A 19,288-nucleotide genomic window follows, 5' to 3' on the forward strand; every position below is an offset into this window, starting at 1 on the left:
ACAAAGATGTTGCAAGTCAGGTTCCCCTCAAGCCCTAAAATGTTGGCATTTTTAAAAAAAATAAAGTATTTTATAGTCCACACAAATGTTGAAAGATACAATATTCAGTGATGGAGGAGGACATCACATATATTATTTCTAATATATAGGCTCTGCTTTCCAGACTATTAAGGAATGAAATATCAACAGAGACTGTGCTAAGGCATCCCATTGAGTAGATGCCACCATTTGCAGGGCATCTGGAGTTAGGGGATCCACAAAACAAAAGAAAGGGTGATTTCATTTTAGAAATATCCTTTAATATGCCTTTAACCTACTTATTAGGAGGATTTAAGTTTTTGATTCAACTTTGCAAAACTCCTGTGAAAGCCTCCAAGATGACTGAGGAATGACCTACTAATAAGACAGGACTAGCGATATTTTACTTGCCTATCCAAAAAAAGAACACACAAACTATTTAGCCCAGGAAAATGGGTAAATTTTGCAAAGACTAGTTTAATTTAATTGATGCTTGAAGCTAGTAACTGCAATTTTATCAATCTAAAGAATCAAATTTTTCTCAGAGCTCACAAGATACACAGGTGCTATCACTAATGCTCAAACCACTGTCATGCACCAATGCGGATTTTAAAAAAAACCAACAAAACCACAGGATAGAATTAAGTCCTAAGAATACATAGAGAAGTTTACTAATACAAAAATAACAAGAAACAAGAAATCATTACCAAATTAAAAAGGCATACTGCCTACCCTTTTTAATGCATTATAACAGGAACTGGAATCAGTCAACTGCCACACAAAAGACCCAAGCCTACCTTTACCATATCATGGTAATTTCCAACTTTATCCAACAGCTGAGACACAGATGAGCTGCTGCCAGCATGGTAGCTCTCGAAAAAGTTAATCATCTGCACCTTCAAACTATTTTGCATATCAGGTGGCAAGATAAAGTCTCAAACAAGAAAGTCCTTCAAAGTAATTCCAAAACCAGCACTGAAGCAATACTTAAGAACACATAGTATTGCAGGACTGCAAGTGTCATCTGCATGGATGATGCCAGGAGCCCAAAATCTCTGCACAGTGATTTTTTAAAATGGGCACACTGTACAGTGAATCGCAGTTTGACTCAAGAGCAAGTTTATAGCCTTCCAGCTACTAAACTGAGAAAGGTATTGTGCAATTCAAACATTTACAGAACATATTTTTATTTTCAAAATCAGATTAACAGAAGGTAGGGATAGGAGAGACATAAGAGACTAGTTTTAGTCTATCAACCATCTAGTACTGGATTGCCACCAACAGGACTGCTTGACAGCCTGAGCTCCAGCCCAATCCACAATGTCCACACTGCTAGCTTTAGCACACTAGCGTGAGTCTGTCTACCTAGGCTGGGAGGCTTGCTGCCAGCCGCAGTGTAAACATACCCACTGAGGTCAAACAGGACTATCATTTACAGTGATAGGCTCTCAAAATTCAATTTACGTAAAAGAAAATGCAACGATGAATCCTTTTGATGAAAGGAAATTAAATAATTCTGAAAACAAATAAATGCTAGAATATTACACTAGGAAGTTTTAAAAAAGGATTTCTCAATTACCCAATGATTTCACTACACCTATATTAGCAAAGGTTTAGTACAAATTAAAACAATATTATTTCCAGGGAAAACATTTAACTTACTGTATTGGTTGAATCTTCTTGTAAAATTCTGTCATATAGCTGCAGGGCATCATCGTACCTATTTAAAGAAACAGAGGTGAATTCTAGAAAATGCTGAAGCAGCTCAATTGTTTGGTTAAAAAGTGTTTGATTGGCTCCGTAATTAGGTAACAACATTATAGCATTTTCTATACTTGGTATTGTGCTAACCTTATATAGCTGCAAAGGAAAATGTGTACCAGTCACTGAATTTTACTATCTGTACATAAACGTTTACTAAAGCAAAACTCCTATCAAGGAAGTCTTGACTACGGATGGCAGCATTGGGTTTCACCAAATAAACGGAAAAATAAATTGCAGTTCTTAGTGGGATATTATTTAGATTGCACCAGAAGCAGGGCATGTATTTTATATGCCCTTTGTTTCTTCATTCTACCTTTTAAGTTTCCTAGAAGGCCCTTTATTCTCCCTCTCCTCCACCACGAGCGCACACAGCCATTTTAAAGACCACCCAAAACAAGAGACTTGCTACTCCATTACAGCAGTGGTATTTCAAAGCTCCAGAGAGTCTCATTTTGGATTTAAAGTTTCTCTTATGATGGTGTAAAGTATAAGCAGCAGAATATAATGGATTGTGAGGCTATCGCAGGTACCACACATACTCCAAGTCTATTGCAAAGATTAGATTAAGCCCTTCCAGTCACCAGAACAACACAGATTTACTCCACTATAATTCTGCTACTAGAAATATACAAATAAGTTAACCCATGTTGCTGCAATGAATATCTCTACTGTTTTAAACCATCTCTGAGAAACAGTCGTCATTTTATCCAGCCCATTTAATAGCTTGAGCTGGTTTTATACACAGTGTAGCTATGTAGATACTGTATTACAACTACATGGTGAGGGCTCTATTTGACTTCTTCAAATCTCCATACTAATTAATACTTTATCAGTTTTCTACAGTGTCTTTACAAACCTAAATAGAATGGCTACAGGCCCAGCTGTTTGACGCAACACATTATTCTCCAGTCCAGTAGAGGATGTTCTTATCACTCAAGACTCATCACTATGATCTGCTGCTATTGAGGACAGCTAGATGTTACTGTTGAGCAACACAAGGTGATCCCACCTCTCTAAGGCATTAGCTTGAGCACCTATATTGTCAGTTTTGGAAAACTGCTGGTTGAACTCCATTCCCCTGCTGAACCATTCCAGGTTGCCAGCCCATGACGACCCTAAATTGTCATCCCCCACATTTACATTTGCTTGCTTGCCATGTGCTTGCTTGATTAAAGATTATAGTGTGGTGTGGTGTGACTCCAGACTGCCATCCTTTGATCACTAATTCTTTTAGAATCCCTTGAAGAGGGGGCAGAGAACTCAGGGAGAGCAGGGGTTTTAAAAGACAACTCCTAAGCAACCAGAGGAGCTAGTGAACAGGAGAGGTGTGAGAGAGCGCAAGCAAGAGGCACATAGACTTAAACAGTTTAAACTTAGGCCAGTAACACACACACAAAACCCTGAAAGAGTAAAAATAATGCAAGCAAAAGTCCAGCAGCAGAGTGCAGGGTTACCCAGTTTATTGCACTGAAAGCAGCATGTACGATTACCTGCCTTGTGGGCAGGTAGCATGTGTGTGCATGCAGTACAAACAGTTCTGGGGCCCTCAGAGAAACAATCCAGGCTTCTGAGGCCAGAGTGGCTGAACTAGAGGAGTTACAGGGAACAGAGAGGTACATAGATGAGACTTTCAGGGACATAATAGAGCAATCCCACCTCCAATCTGACAGAATCTGTGGTATTAAGGAGGATGAAAGTCTCATGGAAGGAGGGCAACAGGATGGAATGGACGGAAACCATCATCATAGTTGGGAACCTCTTTCCACTTGATGTCATGGCATCTTCTTGCACTTAGGATACTCCTCCAGGGAAGGCAGCCCCAATTATTAAGAAGAAAGAGATAACAGTAACGGAGGATATATGATTATTAGAAATATAGATAGTTGAGTTTGTGATGACCTGAAGAAACACATTGTAAACTGCTTGCTAGGTGCGACGGTTGCAGATCTCACAATGCCTCTAGACAGGCTTATATGTAGTGATTGGGAGGAGCTGGTGGTCATGGTACATGTAGGCACCAGTGACATAGGGAAAGGTAAGACAGAGGTCCCAGTCACCAAATTTAGGCTGCTAGATAAGACACTGAAGTCCAGGACCTCCATGGTAGCATTATCTAAAATGCTTTCTCTTACATGAGCAGGGGCCAGAAAGACAAGCAGAACTGCAGGGTCTCAATGAATGGATGAGATGAGAGTGTAGGGAGGAGGGTTTTAAGTTTTTTAGGAACTGGGGAACCTTTGGGGAAAGAAGGAGCCAATACATTAAGGATGGGCTTCACCTAAACCAAAGTGGAACCAGACTGCTGGTATGTAAAATTTAAAAGGTTGTAGAGCATTTTTTAAATTAAGGGTTGGGGGAAAGCCAATGAGTGTGGTGGAGCACATGGTTCGGGCAGAGTCATCCCTTAGGGATGAGTTTATTAAAGGGGAAATTCTATATACTAGAAAAAAAGACAGGAAAGAAGTTGGTAAAGTACAGATAGGAGTTAATGAAGAACAGTCAAACGCAAAGAAGTTCCATTTAAATATAACACATGAAGGCAAGCAACTGAATATTGACAAAATGTACAAATGCTAGAAGTCTAAATACTAAAACGGGTGAACTAGAGTGCCTGGCTTAAATGAGGGTATTGATATAATAGGCATCATGGAAACTTGGTGGAATGAGGATAATCACGGGACAAGGTAATACCAGGGTACAAAATATATGGGAATGACTGAATAGGTCACACTGGTGGGGGAGTGGCACCATGTGTGAAAGAAAGCATAGCGTCAAAGTAAAAATCTTAAATGAATCAAAATTGTACCACAGAATCTCTAACGATAGAAATTCCGTGCTTGATCAGTAAGAGTATAGCAGCAGGAATACACTATACACTGACTAGGATGGTGACAAGGACTGTGAAATGCTCAGGGAGATTCGAGAGGCTGATTTAAACTATCTTCATATTGATTGGGTATATGTCACCTCAAAAAGGGATGCAGAGATAAAAATTTCTAGACACCATAAATAACTTTCTTGGAGAAGCTCATCCTGGAACCCACCATGGGAGATGCAATTCTTGATTTAGTTCTAAATGGAGCACATGATCTAGTCCAGGAGATGAATATAGATGAAACAGTCAGTAATAGCACAAGAATATAATTAAATTTAACATTCTTGTAAGGAGAAAAGCAACAAAGAAACATCACTGTAGCATTTAACTTCAAAAAGGGGGGAACTCCACAGAAATAAGGAAGCTAGTTAAATGGAAACTAAAAGGAATAGTCACAAGGGTGAAATGCCTGCAAACTGCACAAAGACAATTTAAAAATGCCATAATGGAGGCTCAGACTAATTGTAGATCCCAAATTAAAAAAAAAACACAACAAAGAAAACTAGTAAGAGGACCAAAAAATGCCTCCAGGGCTAACCAGCAGAGTAAAAGAGGCAGTTAGAGGCAAAAAGACATCCTATAAAAATTGGACATCAAATCCTATTGAGAGTAATAGAAAGGAGCATAAACTCTGGCAAGTCAAGTGAAAAAGATAACAAGGCAGGTCAAAAAAGAATCGAAAGAGCAATTAACAAGACACAAATATGTTTTTAAGTACATCAGAAGCAGGAAGCCTTCCAAACAGTCAGTGGGTCACTGGAAGGTTCTAAAGGAACACTAAAGAAAGAGAAGGCCATTGCACAGAAGTTAAATGAATTCTTTGCATCATTCTTTACTGCACAGGACATAGGGGAGAGCTCTATACCCAAGTCATTCTTTTTAGGTGACAAATCTGAGCAACTGTACCAGACTGAGGTGTCAATACAGGAAGTTTTGGACCAAACTGATAAATTATATAACACCAGGACCAGACGGTACTCACCCAAGAGTTCTGAAGGAACTCAAATATGAACTTGCAGATATATTAACTGGGATGTAACCTATTGCTTAAATCAGGCTCCATACCACATGACTGGAGGATAGCTAATGTAGCTATGTTTTTAGAAAAGGCTCCAGAAGCGGTCCCGGCAATTACAGGCTGGTAAGCCTAACTTCAGTACCCATCAAATTATTTGAAACTGTAACAAACAACAAGATTATAAAACACATAAACAAACACAGTATGTTGGGGGAAGAGTCAAAATGGCTTTTGTAAAGGAAATCATGCCTCACCAATCTAGTAACTCCTCGATGGAGTCCACAAGCACGTGGATAAGGGTGATCCAGTTGATACAATGTATTTGGACTTTCAGAAAGCTTTTGACAAGGTCCATTACTAAAGGCTTTTAAACAAATTAAGCAATCATAGGATAAGAAGGAAGATCCTCTCATGCATCAGTAACTGGTTAAAAGATAGGAAACAGGATAGGAATAAACGGTCAGTTGGACACTGTGCAACAAAATGGCAGATGAAATTCAATGTTGAAAAGTGCAAAGTAGTGCACACTGGAAAAAATAATCCCAATTATACATACAAAATGATTGGATCTAAATTAGCTACTGCCACTTAAGAAAAATCTTGGAGTCCAAATAATTCTCTCAAAACATCTGCACAATGTGCAGCGACAGTCAAAAAAGCTAATAGAAGCATTAGGAAAGGAATAGATAATGAAACAGAAAATATCATAATGCCACAATATAAATCCAGAGTACGCCCACACCTTGAATACTGCGCGCAGTTCTGGTTGCCCCATCTCAAAAAAAAAAAAAAGATATTAGAATTGGAAAAGGTGCAGAGAACAGCAATGAAAATGATTAGGGGTATGCAACAGCTTCCATACAAGGGGAGATTAAAAAGACTGGGACCATTCATTTTAGAAAAGAGATGACTAAGGGGGCACACGATAGAGGTGTATGAAATAATGAGTGGCATGGAGAAAGTGAACAGCGAAGTGTTGTTTACCCCTTCACATAACACAAGAACTAAGGATATCACCGGATGAAATTAACAGACAGCAGATTTAAAAAAAAAACAAACCACACACATAGAAGGAAGTACTTCACACAACACAGTTAACCTGTGGAACTCATTCCCTGGGGATGTTATAAAGGCCAAAATTATAACTGGGTTAAAAAAAGAGCTAAGTTTGTAGAGGATAGGTCCATCAATGGCTATTAGCCAAGATGGTCAGGAACACAACCCCATGCACCATGTGTCCCTAAACCTCCAACTGCCAGAAGGATCTGGCACTGGCCACTGTTAAGACAGAATACTGAGTTAGATGGACCAATGTCTGACCAAGTATGGCCATTCTTATGTACATATGCCTGCCTATGGTTAGAGTCCATTTGTCAAAGGCATGGGCCAACATCTTTAGTTTGGTCATACAAACCTGGACAGAAGCATGTACAAGCAGACAGAGCTGACCTTCACATTTTTGAGCAGGTTTGAGAACCAATTTTTGCCACCTACTCCGCAACCAAAACCAGATTCCTGTTCACCATGCCACACCAATATGTATATGCCAGAGCTAAGAATTATGGGAAAGGATTAGCAAGACATCTCAAATCAACTCATTTTACATAAGAGTGGGTATGAGAGTAGGATTGCTTAGGCACCTTAGCCTCATGCTGCAGCGGAAGAGCCCAGCATTCCATTCATTTCAACCCAAACAACAGGCTTCATAGATTCATATCAATTTACAGTTTCAAAACATTCTTTGCAAGGAAAAGAAAGGATGAGAAACATCTGTTAAATGAAAATGGGTTTTTCTCCCTTTACATGTCTAATGTCCAGGATTCGGGGTGGCCCACAAGCTCTAGGCCTCAAAAGCCAACACTGTAAGCAGTGTGTTACAGGAAACATGCTCGGTACCAGAGTTCCATGTTGGCAGTTTCTGGAAGCCCTTTGCAAAATTTCTAGCTGCCACACCACAAGTAGATGGTTTTGGAATAGCTTATTGGAACTTGATATACAACGTGTCCAAAGGGGGAAGTCAGGCAAAGACTAGAGGCGCCCTAGAGGACAGTCTACTCCTGGGGTCACCTTTGTGGGAAAAGTCATATATTATGGACAGTGAACCCATCTGTAAGCTGTCTGAACCATCCTATATAAAATGTAATAGAGTTATAGTCCTTCAGTAGGATAGAGCAAAAGCATCCAGAAGGGTTATAGTTTTCACTTTTATATTCTACAAGGTTTTTGGAGTCAACCTATTAGGGTTTTATCCACAAGGACAAAGCTTGGAGAAGAGCTATATTCAGCAATTATTTGGGGCAGGGCAATGGTTCTGAATGCTACTTGGAATTCTGGACCAGTTGGATTAAATATGTTGGTTTATAGCTGTGGCATACAGACTTTGTTTTGCCAAAAAAAAAAAAAAAAAAAAAAAAATGTGTAGTGTTTTACTGTCTATAGTTTGATGATGGCAAGTAAAGGACCTTTTAAATCTATCAAGTCCAAACGGAAGATTACAAGTACTGTAATATTGTGCTAGCCAAAATACAACAGAAGTGCCTAAGCACAATAAGCTCATCATACACAGAACTATTTTTATAAAGGAAAGAGCATTGCATTTATACCCTCTGCTCTGAATTTTACTGTGTGAAGAATTCCTTTTTCAAGAGATATCAAGTACCTTTTTCCAGAGAAGAATTAGGTTTTTAAATTCAGCCATACCTTTCCATGTATTCAAATCTCATGCCAGTTAATCGCTTAACCCTGTGGCTCCCAGGGAACTGTCGCCTTAGCTCCTGAAGACAAAACTGCATAAATAAAATAAATTCCTCAGAGTTAGTGATTCAGCTTTGAGTGACAAATACTACTTATCACATTAAAAAAAAATTCAGAATCAGAAGGCATATTTGTCACCAGCACTTCCTACCACAACCAGAGAAAAAGCACATCAATGCCTAGAAAAAGTCTACTACTTCTTGTCCAGTGATATCACAAGGATTCCAGAATATGTAGACAGACCACAGACTCCAAGCTGAGAAAGACTCATGACCAGCGATTAATTATTTGCAGAGTTTAAACTGTTTAATTCAGTCAATACCCTGTGAATATAATTATTCAACACATGGAAAGAAAAAGAAAAAAAAAATAGTCCTTGACTGACTAAGTCAACAACTTGGAATGTGACTTTTGATTAAAACAAAACAGCAACTTCTGGGATAAGCAATAAAATGTATTAATAAAGACAAGCTCAGAAATTGAAACCTTGTCAGCTAGAAGACTTAATTACAAGATGAATTTTCCATGCAAGTAGCTAGACAATCAGAGCTCCTTGGAAACAGTTATTTAGCTTGAAAGATTTTTATTTGCTTTTCAGATTTGAGGCCTTCCTAAATCAGTGCACAAAAGAAAAACCCCACCTATAAAAACAATAAGAGTTCAGGTGGCACTTTTTTGTTTAATGAATGTATTTTTTATAATGGAAAAAACTGCCTTTGAAAGAAGCTGTTTATAATGGTTTGCAATACAAAGAAAACGTTTATATATAATAATGTTTGTGTCACTGGGTTCAATCAATCCTACAGACACAGGAGATGCAGTCTGCATGCTCCTGCAAGCAATGAGACAGCTGAGCAGGAGAAGATATTCACCCCCTATACTGTACTTGCCTTTTTTTTTTTTTTTTTTGGGTGGGGGGGGCGTTGTCTCTGCTGCTACCTGATTATGTACTTCTGGTTCCAAATGAGGTGTGTGGTTAACTGGTCAGTTCGTAACTCTGGTGTTTGTGACTCTGAACTTCTACTGTACTTCAACAGATAGGTTTCTTAATCTTAAGAGTCTGATTAATCCTACAAAGACAAAGAAAATGTAACTCTAGCATGTTAGACACAGGTTTTGCAGGTGTCTACCAACAGTAGGTGATCTCACTAAAGCCATGTGTTACAAATGTGGAATTGGCTACATGTAGTATATGCATGGGTTATGATCAGCTATTTGGTGCAAGGGAATGAAGAAAATCAGAGGACAAAAAAGAATAATGAGATGAAAACCATCTCAGACTTCTCATTTGGAACAGACACCAGTCCCTTAGGAAAGATGCATCACAGCTGTCAAGCGCTTCACTGCTAAGTAATAGGAATTCAAAAACTATTCACATATTCAGGGGCTGCAGCTGTAGCAAAAAGCCACTATGATGTTAGCTAGTCTGAATTAAATGTGTGGACCTATAACAAAACTAAAATAACCCCAACCCAGATGTAAGGCTTGCACTAAGCTTTTAGCGTATACGCAGTGCTGTGGATAAGCAGCTATACTCTCAGAGCATGCTGTGTTCCTCATAGGACACTAAGAGGCCAGTAGTCCAAACTCAAAGCTGCTACTTGGGTTATTAGTAAACACAGTATTTGGCAATTTTTGATTTTTTCCCCATGTTCGTCCATTTAAGCATTTCACAAAAGCGTTAAAAAAACCCACAGAGATTAAAAAAACCTCAGAAAAAATAAGTGGAAAAATAGTATAAAAAGAGGCTTCTCTCTCAATCTATTCATTTATTTCCTTGGTGGAAGAGAAGACTTATCTATGAGAGGAATTCATGAGGCTTGCAGAAAGTGCAATATGGTATATTACGTTACTGCATATACTGAAGTTAACCCTAATACATGGAACTCAAGATCATTACACTTTTCTAATCCTGGCTATTCGAGAGACTGACCCTCTCCCAGTTCTATACTGCCATAGCTGTGGTCAGTGAAGGCACTTGAACTGAAACCCTGGCATTTAAGTGTGCACAAGGCACTGTAACAGCAGTCTCAATGCAGGACTCTGAACTATGGAATTCTCTCCCTTCTTGGTCTGAAGAAGCCCAGGCCTGTTGACCATCTGGGCACAACAAAACACAGTTCTTCTCCCATGCCAGGCAGGAGAATGCACTGAGGGTTGAAATGTGTGCACAGAGGTCCTTTTGTCATTTTTCTTTCCTGATTTTGGGAAAGTTGCTGAGTTTGCTTTTGTTTGCATTTTTAATCCATTACAATAGCGCTTAGAGCCCTGCATAGGCGCTTTGTCTTCAATCCTTTGACATAATATGCTGGAGAAAGAATTAGTTCACTAACCACACAATGTTAAGAATTATTAGCTAAAAATCTTACTTTTCCCCCTGCATCTAAGTAGTAATGTTAAAAAAAAAAAAAAAAGGCTGAATAAGATATCCAAAAGGCTTTAAGTTTTAGAGACCAATTGTGGCCTGTAACAAACAAATTAAAATATAAGAAGGCTCCCTTAATTTACTTAACAGGCTATTTCTAACAAGGCTATTCACAATGTTGATCTATTAAGAAAGCATATTGAAGTATTCTGAAAAAAAAAAAATTACTACTGGACCAATTTCTATGGCTGAAATGCAATAACTTTAAGAAATGATTAATGGCAAGGGCACTTGTTTTTTGGCTTTGATTTGTTAAACCACTTCTCCCCCTCATTCCCAGTTATTTTACATGGGCTTAATCCTGGTCTCATTCAAGCCAATGAAAAAAAGCCCCGCTGATTTTAATGGGGTAGTACCAAGCCTCATGTGACTATCAGGTCCTCCCTTTTGTCTTTGCAGGAGGACTCTGGTGTGCTTTCAGGGGGTGAAAAGTGATGCCACATAATGCTGTAACTTCAGCTCCAGCTCTTCCTCCTCAGGACGCATGGGGAGGAGGGAAGGAAAGAATACAACTCAATATATTTGTAGTATAAAAAAAACAAAGCATGTTTAAGTTTATGACTCTTTATATACCACGAAGGAGTAATAAAGGGTACAGCCACATTTTCTGCTTTAGTATTCACCTTTAAAAATGCTGCAAGCAGCTGATCGTACATATTGGCCTTCCTAATACACTGTGCAAGCATTTAGCTGCATGACTCCTGTTAATGTTAATAATTATCTGCAGCTAAATTCACATGCACAGCTCTGGACACTTTTTCTCAATGTGTTTGAAAAAGTGATAAAATTTGAGAGGTTTCCAACAAATATTCTCTGGACAATATGGCAGTTTTAATATTATTCCTGACTTTCAGCCCATATCAGAGTAGCTATAAATGTTTTCACAGCTAGAAGAAACATGATCTCCCTAAATAAGAGTTACACATTAAGGTGGGTGGAGGAGGTTTCTCCCCAGCAGTATATTTCTTGAAATCCTACAAGGCCGAGCTACATAGTTCCTAGCATCCTATAAAACTGTCCAAAGAACCAATCTGGAATAGGTTCATGTGAAAAAAAACGTAAGGTTTGAGTGAAATATCAGCTTGACAACTTACCAATGCCAAGTCATCCCGACTGCAGTCCAGGGCAGCAATCATCACCTGTTCATATATTATCCATACTAGATACAAGAAAGACATATTAAATGTGAGAATTGATTTTTCAAAATGATGGGAAACACCTAAAACGTAAATAAGATTAATGAATTCCGTCTTTGTATATTTTTCCCTACCACTCCTGTACATCATTACTGAAACAGGGATATTTCAACACAGTGCTGGAATTAATTAAAAGTACACTTATGCGATTTTATTGCTTCAGTAACAAAGTATCTTTTGACATCTTGAAAGGCAAAAAATTCTAATTCTTTGCTTTTCTTAACATTGTATCTACAGTTGTCTGTTGAAACAGACCCATTATGAAATGCACTGTGACCAGATCTGGAGAGCAGCCATACATGCTAGAAAGAAGAAAACTTTTCCCTTAACTGTTTCACTACCTTACTGTAAGTACAATATTGCCTTCTTCCCTGTTCTGTGGGAATTAGCTTATTCCACTAACAAATGTTATTTGTATTAGGATAGAGTGTAGGGGGCAACTGAAAATGAGGCCCCATTGTGCTAGGAACTGTACAGAGTGAGAGACAGTCCCTGCTAGGGAGAGTTTACAGTCCTGTTAGACAAGACAGAGAATACGGGTGGGGAGGTGGCGGGGGGAGGAAGGGGAGGGGAGTATGTAACACACTCCCCAGAGTGAGCTGAGTGTTAAGTTAATGGGAGTGAAGGGTGTTCAGCTCCTTGCAGGATCAGGCCTGAAGCAAAAATCTTCTACAGAGAGGACAAATAGCCACCACCACTGGTGCCCAGAAAACTTGAGGGAAAACAAATTAACCTTTTATATAGGAATTTCATAAGAAAGAAAGCACAAATCTAAACAGTAACGTTAACCTTTCCCCCTACCAGAATAAAGGCTATTGCTCACTGAACAGGTATTTCTAATTTCATTAGAAGAAAAATTACATTAAAAAAAAATTCTAAGTTACCACAAGGAAAATCAGATTTCATTGGAACACATCAGGCCGTAGTCCACTCATCTGGTATCCTGTCTCTAGCAGTGGCTAGCTCCAGATGCTTAGCACAAGAACCCCTACAGCTGACAATAAGCTGCCCCTGAGGGAAGCCAAGGGCTTTTATATATTTTTAAATCCCATTCAATTGGACTTGGATTTTCTGACCATCCATATAAAAGTTCAGTCCTTCTTTGACCACTATTAAACACTCAACAGCTTTTGATGAGTTCCACAGGATAAATAAGGTGTTCTTTTAAAAGATGTTTCTTTTTATCAATTTGAAAATGGTTTCCTTTCAGTTTTATTGGATGTCCTCTGTATGATGGGACAGTGTAAACAGATACCCAATTTACCTTCTCTGTGGCATTTGTTAATTTCTATTCTATATAGGTTCGTAATGTCTTCCAGTAGTGCATTAAGTGCCACATGTGGTTCATTCTCTCATGTCTCCACGGGGGAGTTGGTGGGGAAATTGTGTGTATAGCGTCATCTTTGAGGGTTGGGTATTTGTTGTTTTATTTTATAGTTTTGCATTCTTCTATTGTGCTCCTCTTACCTGTCTCTTCTCGAAACCAAAAAGGCCCAATCTTTCAGTCGTTCATAAAAAAGTATTTCCATGCCTCTAGTCATTTTTGCTGCCCATCTATGAACCCATTATGTTTCTACTATATCTTCCTTGAAACAGTGAAAAGAACCCAACTGGAATACAATCAGACCTGTAAATAATTTTTGATCCTCTTACACATTTGCTTGGAAGTCTAGCAATTCAAATGAAGGTTGCAACTAATTCTGTAATCTACAGTAAACAGATTAATTTTACTGTAATCTGATTACAGTAAAATATGGGACACAGATATAGTCCAGTCTACACACACACTCTGAAAATGATGAAGATTGGACTGGACAACAGAGGGCATGATGAAGAGTGACTCAGCCTGTGATGCAGAAGGCAATGGAGTGGCCCACTGTGCAAGGGCTCTGGTAAAGACGGGGTGGGGAGGCACCCCACAAAGCCAGCACCAGCCCATAATAAAATGTAGTTTTCCTCATAACTGATTAACAAGAGCCTAATAAAAGAAGCTAATCCACAGTGAGTTTCTGTTTATTTGAAGAGACAAAAATGACAACAGCTCCCTTTGTTAGGCCCTGCGTTAATTTTACCACCAACTTCCTGCTGGAGCTACTATCAAATCCACCCATGGAGTCAGGGGTGCTGAGAATTATTGAACCAAACGGTAAACCCTGTATATAATGGAAACTACTTCAAGCCAGGGGGTGCAGCAGCAGCCCAGCACCCCTAGTCCCAGCACCCATGCATGCAGTCTTACAATGCATTTATAATAGTTGAAGAAGGAAGGCAGCACATGCAAGACTCTTATCAGGTATTTAAAGACTCTTAGTCCCAAGAAGATTGTGCTACAATATACATAGCGAAGGCTGTTTGCATAGATCATGGGTGGCCAACCTGTGGCTCCGGAGACACATGCGGCTCTTCTGAGGTTCATATGCGGCTCCTTGTATAGGCACCAACTCCAGGGCTGGAGCTACAGGCACCAACTTTCCAATGTGCCGGGGGGTGCTCACTGCTCAATCCCTGGCTCTGCCACAAGCCCTGTCCCCACTCCACCCCTTCCTGGTCCCTCCCGAGCCTGCCATGCCATCGCTCCTCTCCCTCCCCGCGCCCCCAGAGCCTCCTGCATGCCATGAAACAGTGCATCAGGAGGCACTGGGAGCGGGGAGGGGAAGGGGGTGGAGCTGATGGAGGGCTGCTGACATATTACTGTGGCTGTTTGGCATTGTACACTGGTAAATTCTGGCTCCTTCTCAGGCTGGCCACCCGTGGCATAGATTATCCATATGACTATCTAAAGACGATGTACTATTTATAATGGTTAGCATTTTAAGATCCCTCTCATTGCAAGAAATCTGGAGGAAATACCATGGTACAGGGAGCCATCTTTACAGTTTCCAGGAAACTTGCAAGTTGAAAGATTTCTGGTCAAATATTAAGAAAATGAGTGCAAGAGTTAGTCCAGGATATATTTTGCTAGATTTTTAATCACTGGTCTGTTAAAGAAATAATTTATTAAAATTAAACAGGGACTTGTTTAAAGCTCTTCAGACTTCAACTAATAAATATATTTCATCACTATGGTTGCAAAACTTCAATAGCAACTCTAAAAGAAAGGCTGGCAAATGAAAAAAAATGAAAGTGAAAATGTACTTCTTGTATTAGGTTAACCAAGTTATAAAAAGGAAAGCCGAAGAAAGAGGAATGAACATTAAAAACAAATCATGGATATTTATCCCTTCCTGCCTGTATGGGATTCATATGCAAACCCATAAAGCATTCTTGCCATGAAGTATTTTGTTTTTTCTACTGCTCTTACATAAAAAGTAATATTGCTTTGTTATTTCTGAACAATTCCCTTCTGGTCTGAAGTACTCTAGGCCAAGTTCTGTCCCGAGAGACATAGTGTCAAGGAATTAAAATCCCCTGAAAATAGCTATTTTATGTATTGCAGAAACCCAGAGGTGCCCTAAATTACAGCGTCACAAATGCTATTCTATCATAAGAACAGCTTTCATATTAATTTCTACAACATAGTATCACTTATGGCTTAATTTAAGTAATAGCATTCCCTTTTCCTTATTAAAAAACTCCCCTCATTTTTTTTGCCATCCTTCTGAAGTGTAGATGACCTGTTGAGTGACAGCTAGATAACAAATCTCCGCCAAATGTTCACAGTAGATTCTTATGACTGGTCACTGTGTGCCAACCTAAGAGTCCAATCATAGGTGCTGGAACTAGGGGTGTTGGGGGTGCAGCAGCACCCCCTGGCTTGAAGTGGTTACCATTATATACAGGGTTTACAGTTTGGTTCAATGACTCAACACCTTCACTATAAAAATTGTTCCAGCACCCCTAAGCTCAATTAGATACGTTTTTCACCTACTTCCTCTACAAGCCATCTTTGAGAAGCAAACTAAGAGCTTAGAATACTGGCAAATTAGAAAATTAAGAAAATAATGTATGTACTCAACATTAGTAGATGCAGAATGACAACAAAAGAGTAAAAATAATATGGAGAGTATAACAGGCGAATAGCAGAGTAACAAAACTAGCTGCATTTACTAACAGTTACAGATAGTAAAAGGTTTTCAAATAATTTCAACCTACTGTCATCCCCAAGCTTAGATGCATATTCATTAATTAACTCTTCTCCAACTTCCACTATCTGCTCGCTGTTCCGATGGTTTTCTTCCCTCCACTTCCTCATTTTATCACGCATCTCTGAAAAACAAAATAAGATTTCCATGCAACAACATAATGTGAAGTCTATTTCTGGAAATGACTTTGAGGGGTATAATCTATTCTTAAACATATACAGGAGATCCACAGAAGTAATTTCCACTAATACCAAAAATCGCTTGTGGACAGATTGATCCCTAGAACTTTGAAATTGTTATCTTGCAACCCTTGTGTAGACTGTCCAAAAGCAAGGGGGGGAGGGGGGAAGTAATCCACTGAATTTGTGAGTTCAGAGGATATTGGACTAACAATCTAAACATCAGATATGAAAAAGACTCCCTGAGAATACAGATTCAGCTCCGAGCACAGCCAATTCAAGCCCTACGATCCAGCATAGATCAATTTAGTATGTGTAGGGCTACACATGTTAATATGTGTAGGACTTCAAACCAACAAAAAATAAACCAACCAAACAAAAACTTAAAAACTGAGGTCCTCCCCTACTGGGGATGGCAACAGGTTGAAGATCTTATTAAATCTTGCTAAGGGCTTATCCTGGTATTCTTAGTCATAATTACCCTCTCTCAACCATTGGTGCCATTTGTCCATCTGGCTGTCGCCCTCTCCAACCCTGAGTGAGTTATATATTTGAGTGATGTTGCATGGATACACTTTGGAGGGCACTCAGATTCTCCTGCATAGAAAGCACCATTATACAAGATATTACTGTTCATCACTACTGGGAAGGAAGGCGAGTCCACAGAGAGTAGACAGGGGAAAAAACAAAAACAAAAAAACAAGAAGTGGAGTTCCACCTTAGAACTGTTCTAAGCCACCAATACAAAACTTCATCATACAAACAAGAAAAACAGAACAACTCCTATTTTCAAACTTGTGATCGGTATCTGCAACATAACCTTATCTGGTAACTTTCAAAGTAAGTTTCAGCAGCCCCATGAATTATAACTTTCCTATAGCTAATAGATCTTGCTATATTTTGACAGTTTTCCTTGCATTTCAAAATGCACAAATTAACAAAACTTGACAGTTTAAGAGTAAATGTAGACCCTTTTCCATCTACCAGAAGTGATCTCAGATCTCTCATAAAACTGTTACTGTGTCACATTTTGTATTTTGAAAGTCAACCAAAACCACCACAGGGTTACATTTGATGTGCATGAGTAAAATTAAATGGTTCTTGACATGACTATCCCTGGCAATTTAAGTATTAGAGAGCAAGAATGTGACTGAACACAAATGTATCACACAAACTGACAGTCTAAACATACGCAAAATAAATAAGTCATCCAATTTTCACCAGTTCATTTACTTGACAACTATTAAAGCCTCCATGCCAGGATAACTTTCAAATGTAATACTATCTAAGCTATTAACAACATTCATGTCAACCATTAATCACCAAAGTAGGCTTTGCAGTGATGGAAAAAAGCAAAACACAGAGTATGCTGTATCCCTTGATCACTGAAAGTGAGAACGCAAGCAAAAATAAATGTGCTAGTATACATAAATACAATAAAAGATATGTTAGCTAGATTATAAAGTGCTGCACTCCGAACAGAAGGCCAAAAAAATGAAAAATGTTGGTAATCTAAGCAGACTCATTTTTGGGGGGTGGGGGGTGTTAAGCTTATCGGTTGTGTCAGTCAATCATACTTTAAATTTTTAGGGCAAGTATACCTGTACTTTGTAACACAGGGCTGGGCAGTAGCAGTATTGGACTCTGGCAGAGGTGCGGGGAGGTTGGTTAATTTCACTTATATTTATGTTGCTATGTATATAAGTTGATCTAGAAGAACTGATGGATCTGTTTATTTTAGTGTGGTTTAAAACAAAAATGGTTAAGGTCATCCAGAGTTACAGATACATAAACAGAAGTGTAAGAAACCCACTGCAACAGACACTTTGTCACAATGGTGGTAATAGAACTGAGCATACTGGGGCCATTCTATGCAAGAAGTGAAATGCAATCTCTGCTCTGGAGAGTTTACAGTCTGGAAGGATGACACGGGCACACTGGAAAACAAAAAGGTATAGTTTGTAGTTACTCCACTTTTACTAGGTTTTCAGTTCACATTTTCTGGGTATCAAAGTCGCTAGACTTAAATCTTAATTTTTCCAAGCATTTTAAGATTTTAATTCTCTTTGTTTGTTCAGTGTGCATTTTGGAATATAGTTTTCGAGTCTTTACATTAAAAACACAATTGAAGAAAATAAATCCATAGTTAGGGGCATGATTACCCAATAGCAGATATTCACATTTTCTGCACTTTTACTTTGATTTGTCTAACTGTGATCAATTATTAGTCAGTTGGGCCCACAACAAGGAGGACTGTATACTTAATGATTTATACCACCAATTTTTATACTGCTTTCTTAAAGTCCTTTACAATGGTATCTATAAGTTTTTCACTCTCATCTGTAAAATAGCAACAGATTAAACAACTTGCCCAGTGTCACACATTAGGAAGTAATAGAACAACTGTGTTGTATTCAGGTTCTTATCTCCTTGCCCTGTACCAGGGTATCCAAGCTTCTGAATGGCAGTCTTGCCAGGAAAGAAAATCCTCACCTACTAACAAAGACCAGTGCTTTATCCATTGGCCCATGTTGCCTCTAACTGTGACAGCTCAACATCTGCAGTTAGCTAAGTTAATGTTTAAGAACCTTACTTTTCTCTGTGGCAATCCCAGTTTTAGTCATCTCATTTGGTGTATAAAATAAAAGTACTTCTTTCTTAAGGACTGCCTGTCTTCCTTCTGGACTATTCTTCAATTATCATGTTTGAGCAAAAAAATACAGTTGTTACATTTTAGATGCAGTTGTGATTAAAGATGAAATTGCAAAAGGAAGATCTGCCTATTTCAGCTATTTATTTTTTAAGTAGTATTGAGGGTCAGTGAATGCAATGAGTAATACTAAATGAGCAATATGGTAATATTAATTCATAGAAGCACAGAGTATCAGGGTTGGAAGGGACTTCAGGAGGTCATCTAGTCCAACCCCCTGCTCAAAGCAGGACCAATCTCCAACTAAATCATCCCAGCCAGGGCTTT

The 19,288-nt window shown here is 38.8% G+C and overlaps 1 protein-coding gene across 4 annotated transcripts in view; it reads right to left on the reverse strand.

Annotated features, from left to right (window-relative positions):
- The window catches only part of EMC2 (ER membrane protein complex subunit 2), a 203,861-nt gene that overhangs the window by 29,227 nt on the left and 155,346 nt on the right, over positions 1-19,288 (reverse strand). For all 4 annotated transcript variants that reach the window (XM_074943946.1, XM_074943944.1, XM_074943945.1 and 1 more), the window contains 4 exons: positions 16,143-16,256; positions 11,949-12,013; positions 8,376-8,461; positions 1,681-1,738 (listed from right to left, as the gene is read on the reverse strand). In XM_074943946.1, the coding sequence (XP_074800047.1) occupies positions 1,681-1,738; positions 8,376-8,461; positions 11,949-12,013; positions 16,143-16,256 (323 nt within the window). The remainder of the gene's footprint in view (positions 1-1,680; positions 1,739-8,375; positions 8,462-11,948; positions 12,014-16,142; positions 16,257-19,288) is intronic.

Source organism: Natator depressus, chromosome 2, assembly GCF_965152275.1.
Source record: "Natator depressus isolate rNatDep1 chromosome 2, rNatDep2.hap1, whole genome shotgun sequence".
NCBI lineage: Eukaryota > Metazoa > Chordata > Testudines > Cheloniidae > Natator > Natator depressus.